The 8774-nt window shown below is 42.2% G+C and overlaps 1 protein-coding gene across 1 annotated transcript in view; it reads right to left on the reverse strand.

The window, feature by feature from the left end:
* LOC119430374 (gastrula zinc finger protein XlCGF57.1-like) overlaps positions 1-8774 on the reverse strand; it is an 18673-nt gene that overhangs the window by 4345 nt on the left and 5554 nt on the right. The window contains exons 6-7 of the mRNA XM_037697780.1: positions 6642-6702; positions 5639-6535 (exon numbers count right to left, since the gene is read on the reverse strand). Of these exons, the coding sequence (XP_037553708.1) occupies positions 5639-6535; positions 6642-6702 (958 nt within the window). The remainder of the gene's footprint in view (positions 1-5638; positions 6536-6641; positions 6703-8774) is intronic.

An 8774-nucleotide genomic window follows, 5' to 3' on the forward strand; every position in this document is an offset into this window, starting at 1 on the left:
CTGCACACACTCAACACATTCACCTCTCACACACACACAGAGCTAACTATGCTAACGCTGCTAGCGCCTTCTGCACTTCCGGTGGTGTCACACTCTGAGGGTCCGGGTTAGCCTCGGGGACTCATTTACAAGAGAGACCTGATTTTAACAAATCGTGATGACAACAGTGGGCAATCAAAGGATGCATACAAAATGAGTTTTTTTAAACAAGTTAAAAAAAATTGTATTTAAAAGAAAATGTAACAAAAACAGGTTGTAGGGCGGTGTAGGTGGTGTCACAATCTGAGGGTCTGGCTAATCTGTCTTGGTTATTCAACCATTATTTATACAGGTTAGTCTCGGAGACTCATTTACAAGAGAGACCTTAAAGGGGGACTTTAAAAAGGAAGCATACAAACTGAGAAGAACAAGTGAAAGAAAATGGCATAAAGAAACAAAAAAACAGCTAGATTGTAAGGCGGTGTAGAAAACTAAAATCAAGAACATGTCTGTTGATTTTTTTCCAGGAACTTAACAGATGTTTGAAGTCACTTAGAGAGGACAAAGGTCGAGAGCTTCAGATATTTTTACAAGATATTCCAGGAAACAGGAGCGGAGTAGGAGAAGGTCCTTTTATACAATACAATACAATACAACTTTATTTATAGAGCACTTTAAAACAACACTGTTGGCCAAAGTGCTGTACACTAGGACATACAAAAACATAAAAACCCCACACGTTAAAAATGTGAAATAAAATAAAGATAACAAATAAAATAAAACAAATAACTTAGAGTCATTAAAACCAACATTTCAAACTGAAGTAAAAGCCAAAGAGAAAAGATGTGTCTTCAGAGAAGACTTAAAAACAGGAAGTGAGCCAGCTTGTCTGACATGCAGAGGCAGCTCGTTCCACAGTTTAGGGGCAGCGACTGAGAACGCTCGGTCACCTCTCAGTCTCCTGTTGGACCTTGGGACGACCAGCAGCAGCTGATCTGCTGACCTGAGAGAGCGAGAAGTCTAGTTCAGTCCTCACTGAGTGAACACTGCAGGTAATAATGTCCTGAGAGCGCACGCTGTAGCTGCACTCACACAGAGACATGTAGGAGGAGATGTATGAAGGCAGCAGACCAGGAAGTGATTTAAAGATGAAAATGTACCAGTGGGAGAGTCTGTGTGAAGTTAATGGTGACCAGTGGATACTGGGTGCAGTGGTGGGTACGGTAGTTACAGCCAGTTATGAATCTTAGTGCACCATGATAGACAGCATCCAACATCTGCAGCATCCAACATCTGCAGGGTTCTTGTAGGAGCGTTCATGTAAATAATGTCACCGTAATAAATGGAGGGAAGGAAAGTCACAGATACAAGGTGTTTCCTAACATTCAGAGTTAGACACAGTGTTGCCAAGTCCTCCCAACTGAGGAACAGAATGGGACAGGACACACTCAGCAGCACACTCCACATAAAATATGGACTGAGGAGGCAAAGTTTGTGCTGCAAAGATTTTATTCCAACCAAGGAGATGCTCGAGCGCTTTAACATGTACTCTGTGGAAGGAACATCTGGAAGCACAGATGCAAACGAAAACAGCGATGATGGATTGTCGTTCAGGTAAAAGCTATTTTTACATCTTTTTCATCTGTACCAGGCTTTATGCTAATTTTCCCATATGTGATTTCTGTGATACAGATGAACAGACCTGATGGGGAAACAAGAAGGACAAGGAAAGAAGATGGTTTCACACTTGACCTGTTTGAGTTGACTCATGTGTCTTTGCTTTTAAACAGAGTTTAAAGAAAGTTTTTTGTTGACTGTGTTTACCATGAGTTTGCTGTTACATATGCAAAATGTATTTTTTAAATCAGAGCTTAAAGTATGTTATTCAAAGTGTTTAGCATAAATTTGCTAATGCCATAAAAAATGTTTATACTGCTTAAAAACGTTCTGTTTTACACAGTGTGGTGGGTTGCCAGTCAGAGCTGGTTGCTTGTTTCTATCGCAAGATCTGGCAACACTGGTTAGACATGATCTGTTTCTGAAAAAGAAACCCAGTTTAACTTTCAGTTTCTTGCCAAATTTTCCACATGGAGCTTAAAAGAGAGATGTGGGTCGACCAAGATACCCAAATATTTATAGGAATCAACAAACTCAATATGGGCACCATTCGAGAATTATTATTATTATTCACTACATTTACTAGATGCAACAAGTAATAGAATAATAAAATGTTCAACTTCATTTAATCTATAATGACCGATCCACACACAACTTGAAAAACTTGTCTGAACCCTCGAATTTCCCTCCTGGGATTAATAAAGTATGTATCTCAACAAACGCAACAAAAACTAACCATACACTTTTCAGAACCAGATGTGACGCAGTAAAGTTCAAACATGGCGTTAATGTTTAGTTTAGTTTATCCCTAAGTTGTGCACATGAAGGACGTTAATACGGCTGGACCCTGACCACTAACTGAGAAAAGTTAGTCATGCTAACGCTGATAGCAAGTGTGGTGATGTCACAGTGTCAGGCTCAGATGAAAACTGAGAAGCATCCATCCATCCATCCATCCATCCATCCATCATCCATCCATCCATCCATCCATCATCCATCCATCCATCCATCATCTTTACCCACTTTTTCCTTTTCGGGTCACGGGGGACACCCTGGACAGGTCTCCAGTCCATCACAGGGACAGATAGAGACAAACAACCATTCACTCTCTCACCTAGACTTCTCCCAGAAAGACCCCGGGCCGGGACTTGAACTGGGGCGACCTGCTCACTGAGAGGCAGCAGCTCTACCAACTGTGCCACCGTACAACTCAAGTTGACTTTCTTCTTTTCAAATTAAAATAACTTGATCAGTAAATAAAAACAAACTACAGTATTTCACATAGAAATACCGTCAAAATAAAACCTTTATGTCAAACTTTACAGACTTGTTTAAATCTGTTTATGAATTTAAAGTTTGGACAGGTAGGCAAAACTACAGAAATTTATTTCTGCAACTCCAGCAAAACTTCTTCACTTCTTTTCCGTTCGTTTTCCGCAGACTCGCTCTATCTCGGTTTTTCAAAATAAGAGTGGACATGACACACGATGAGCTGCACGATCTGCATGGAATATTTATTTAAAATAAATTATTTTAAATTATTTAGCACCTGCTGCACATTTATACAGCCCATACTGCAGGATAAACTTCCTGCTGCAGCTGATCAGCTGCTCTCTGTGTAGTGGAGAAGTGGGCGTGGCCAAGAGCGCTTGCAGGTGGCTGAGAGCAGAGGCGGCAGAGAGCTGAAATCATGACATGCTGTGCTCTTTTAGAGCGTTTAGAAACATTGTTTAGAATATTACAAGAGTGTGGGAAGGGAAGGAAACACCTTTGATATAAAATAAAATAAACTACTACTTTTACTACTATTCCTACTTCACGGTTTTTCCACTTATCACGGGTCTTCAGGGTACGGATCCCATGAGATAAACAAGGGACTACTGTATATATATTTGTATACATATTAAAAGGTTAATTACACCTGCTACTAAAAGGAAAAGGGCCATGTTTATGTGTCTGTTAGTAAAATATCTCCAGAATCAGTGGACCGATTTTAATGAAATTCTTAGAAAATAACTATTGGATGAACATCTACAAATGAATAGCTTTAGGAATAAACACAGTTCAAGATGGCTGCCACAGCGAAGCAACCTTAAACACAAACATGTCTAACTTCTTTTGGACGTTTAAAGTTACGCCCTGGTGTGGCAGTAGCTGATGGTCACCTGGAACACATCCTGTAAAGACCAGTTGTTTGTGGGCGGTTCATGATGATTGTATTATATTCCGAGTTGTGTTCAGGGCCCATGTGTAGCCCAGAAGTCATATTGTTTGTTGACCACACGCATGCACGTACGTGCTTAATAATGTTGGAGATAAATAAACTTAAAAGATACTAACGAAAGCGAGTCTGGGACTCTAACGATGAGTCAAAACCCTTTAACGGCTGCACCAGTGATTCACTGGAAACCACACATTCAGATATGATGGAATTTCAGGGTGGCGTTCAGGCGGCCATATTGTCCACAGACCGTCATCGCACCGCGTTACTGACTGCAGTGAAGACGAGGATTAAAGAGACACGCCGAGTTTGGATCAACAGGATCTGTATTTTTATTTTTGAGACACTCGACATGAACAAAACACACATTTAAATAATCTAAACACCTGGTAGTTCAGGAGAAAAATAACTTTACCCACAATGCAACAGTCTTACAGAGACAGGCTGTTTTTAAGCGGTGTTGTGAGAAGTTCAGAACATGTCGTGCTGTTTTTCTGCTGTGCAGTCTCACCAGGCCTTGCCCCGACTCAGGTCCACACGTCTCGGTGGTCTTTAAAGTCACTTGTGCGCCGCCTCGATGTGGGTCGTTGGTCACGGCGCCGCTGCCTCAAACTTGTAACCGAGGCCGACACGCCGCCGCCGCCGAGAAATAAAGTGTCAGACGCTCACCTTCCTCTGCCACAGTTTATAAACAGGCCGAGTCGAGGCCAACGTCCCTCGGCCAGTCGGAGACATAAAACCAGTCCATTTGGTCGTTAGAAACGTCTGCACCTCCTCACTGCACCTCCTCACTGCACCACAGTGTTGGTTTTGGTGCTGACATTTTAATAAACGTATATATATTCATTGTACATATATTTTCAGTAAATAACAAATGCTGCAGATGGTTTACAAATGGCAGGTTCCGGTGCAGGTGGCACAGTTAGTAGAGCTGACGCCTCCCAGCGAGAAGGTCGCCAGTTCAAATCCCAGCCAGGGAGCCTCTCTGGGTGGAGTCTGCATGTTCTCTCCGTGCTCCGTGGGTTTTCTCCAGTTTCCTCCCACTGATCAAAAACATTCATATTAGACTGACTGGTGACTCTGAACTGTCTCTAGGTGAGAGAGAGAGTGAATGGTTGTTTGTCTCCGTGTGTCCCTGTGATGGACTGGAGACCTGTCCAGGTGTCCCCCACCTCTCGCACAGTGACTACTGGATATGGGCACCAGTGACTCCCCCCCCTCCCACGACCCAATAAAGAAGCAGCAGGTAAAGATAATAGATGGATGGGTTCTGGTGCAGGAGACGTCATCGTGACTGACGTCTCTCTGTCCGTCAATCAACGTCCAGCAGTCTGCCGACGTCTACTCTTCAGCTCCACTTGGCTCACTTAACCTCGAACCTCGAACCTCGGCTGATCGGGTCCTAAGACCTGAGCTGTTTGGGACCACCCAACGGAGGCTCTGAACCGGCACCGAGTGGACTTGAGTCGGGTCGAGTGGAGCCAAAGTAGAAAGGCTTTGGCTGCAGAATCCTCAGACATCAGCGTTTCATCAAAGAGTTGTGTTGATCCAAACAACGGGTCGATTGCTAAAAAGAGAGACGCTCCAATAAAAATAAAAAAAAACAGCCGAGGTTGGTCTCAGGGCCTGTTCACACCTGATTTCAACATCAGATCTGGCTGACTTCGTCACACGAGGACAGCTCTGATATTTAAACAAACGGATATTTATATTTTTACTGGCGATGACTCTGTTTTAACAAACCCTGGTGTCTGTTAGCTTACGCCTCCTCGCCTGTGTGGGCCACCATGTGTTTGACTAAATTACCTTTTTGGTTAAAACTTTTTCCACAGATTTGACATGAAAAGGGCTTCTCACCAGTGTGAATTTTCCTGTGGTGAACCAAGTGAGAACTCTGGGAAAACCGTTTTCCACAAAAGTCACAAGGATACGGCTTCTCGCCTGTGTGAGTCCTCACGTGCTCCGTTAGGTTGCTTTTGCAGGAGAAAGACTTTCCACAGATCTGACAAGAATAGGGCTTCTCACCGGTGTGGGTCCTTCTGTGAAGAGTCAAAGAGCTGCTCTGACTGAAACTCTTTCCACACGTCTGACAAGAGAACGGTTTCTCCCCCGTGTGAACTCTCACGTGCACGTTCAGCTGACCTCTCAGTGTGAAAATTTTACCACAAAATTTACAGGAACACACACCGTCACCTGTGTGACTTCTCATGTGGTACCTAAGAGCATATTTTTTACTAAAGGTCTTTCCACAGATCTGACAGGAGACAGGTTTCTCACCCATGGGAGGTTTTTCGTGTCTCTTTAGTTTTGGACTGTCCTCATCGCCTCTGGAATCTTTGGTTTCTGAACTTCTCTGAAGTTTCAGCTCATCGTCTCTGCTGAATCCAGGGTCTTCAGTCCAGATTCCTACCTGATCCTGGTTCTCAGCCTTGGGGAAGTTCTGAGGGAGAAGCTGGTTCCAGTTTGGCCGTGGTCCACTGTGGTCTCCTTCATAAGTAGGAGTCACCATGATGATCTCAGCCTCCTGCTTCAGTACCAGCTGATCTTCATCTTGGCTGCTACAGAGTTCCTCCTGTTCCTCTTTCATCTGTGAAGGTCCTGGTTCCACCTCTGGAGGCTGTGGTTCATCCTGATCCAAAGTGGAGTCCCCCTCTTGGTTCCAGAGCTGCCGGGCAGTGAGAACCTCCTCCTCCTTGCAGACATGATGCTGTGAGACTTCTGGACAGAAAAAGGAGAAGCTGATTAATTTGAGGAAAGAAAAAATAAATAAACTTGACTTGAATCGTCTGAAGATGGTTTTGGAGTTTCAGCTGCTGGAGATCACGGCCCAGTGGGTTCTGGGACCGGACCTTTCCTAAGACCTTCAGGGAGACATCTGTCCTGTTCTGAGATGGGAAAAGTAAAACTAAATGTTTGGTGGTCGACGTAAAAAAAAAACAGCCTCATGTCTTGGTCCACCTTAAAGACACCAAAGTTGACTTTAAACTTCAGAGCCGTTAAAGTCGTTTTACGGAACATCAAAGACGTTTTTCATGCTCCGCCTACGTTCCCACAGAATCCTGAGACTTTTCATAAAACAAAGACTTCTAAAATAACTGCATATGTTTTCATGACTGCAGTAGTCTCTCGCTACGTGGCGGTTCGACTTTCACAGACTTGCTCTTTCGCAGTTTTCAACGATGGTCAACTGTAATTTACTCACGTGATCGGGACGACACGGGAAAAAAGTTAACAAAAAAAATAATACTTCGGACAGGCGCCGCCATTTGTAGTTTTCTTTCAATAAGCCTTGTCTGTTACAGAATCACGGTCTGTAGCGTCAGCTCATTTGCGCATGCGCTAAAAGTAATACTTCCGGGTCGTCGTTGAATATGAAATAAAAGGAAAACGTACTGGAAATATCCAGTAAGCTGATTTAATACAACACATATTAATAAAATATATTTATGAAACATACCATGTTTATTAATATTAATTCAAATATCTCTTTCGATAAATCGATTACCACTAATTTTCCTAGACAATGTTATAATTCTGTTTATGAATAAGAATTGTCGTAATTTACTCAAAAGATTTTCATGTTGCTAATTTACGCCACTTGTATTTCCGTTAAAATCACTGACATATTTATTTACATCATTGGTTAAAATTATATGCACGGGCTGAATGAAAAAACTCTGCAAGATACAGAATGAATTACTTCCGTGGTGAAGCTGCGCTACATCACACTAAAAATGTTCTATTTACCCAAAACATGCGTCACGTCATTTTAACAAAAGACTTAAACATGTCAATGATTTTAACGGAAATACAAGAGGTGTGAATTAGCAACATGAAGATCGTACTTATCGAAGTAAATTAGCGGCGATCCATGCGACCCGGAAGTATTCCTTTTAGCGCATGAGCAAATGAGCTGACACTATGGATCGGCTTCCGTAACAGATGACACGCCTACTCTGTAACGCCAGACAAAAAAACAACTACACTACCCAGAAGCCAACAGTGCTTTCAGCCACTGCTTTCTGCTGAAATGGAGGGAAAGTTTGGGAACGCAAAGTCAGAAGTAACAATCGATCTATGAAGCTCACAGAACTGGCAGGAAAGTCTCAAATAATCCTGAAGCTCAATTATCAACCTGGACCAGGCGGTGGGCTTCGTCGCTGCAGGGTAGGGCTGCAGAACCGGAACAGAGCCCGACCGACCAGAACCGAGCTGCTGTTCTGCAGAGCTGGTGAGTAAAATTTTGCAGTACTGTACAGTACATATACGTATGTTGTTAAAATGACGTAGGTTTAAGAGTTTAGAACATTGCAAGAGTGTGGGAAGGGTTTATAAAGCCTTCAAATATATATAAATACTAAAATAAATATAGCGTTCCTACTTTTCAGTTTTTCACCTATTGCGTAAGTGTTGGTAACGTAATCCCCACGATAATCGAGGGACTACTGTAAACTATAAATACATTTTAAGTGAACCGCTTCCAGATTAAACACATAAATGATGCACTTTGATGAATGATGACTGACCTGTATAAATAAAGGTTGAATGAAAACTTTAACCGCAGCGGGGGGTCAGACATCGGCCCAGACTCTGCTAATATCTGGTTTCAAGGAAAACCACCGCCACATTGTTCTGTCGCACTGACTTGACCCTTTTAAGAAGATTCCAGGAACAGGCTGCAGCTACAAGCCGATCTTCAGCTGTTTATTTTTTCATTCAACCGTTATTTATACAATTCAATGCAATTCAGTTTATTTCTAAAGCTCCAAGTCACAACAGAAGTCGTCTCAGGGTCTGAACAGAAACATTCATAAATAAAAACAATAATTTAACAGAAACATTCATCTATAAAATAATAATTTAACAGAAACATTCATGTATAAAATAATAATTGAACAGAAACATTCATCTATAAAATAATAATTGAACAGAAACATTCATGTATAAAATAATAATT

This window comes from Nematolebias whitei, chromosome 3, assembly GCF_014905685.2.
Source record: "Nematolebias whitei isolate Nwh7 chromosome 3, NemWhi1, whole genome shotgun sequence".
In the NCBI taxonomy this organism is placed as follows: domain Eukaryota; kingdom Metazoa; phylum Chordata; class Actinopteri; order Cyprinodontiformes; family Rivulidae; genus Nematolebias; species Nematolebias whitei.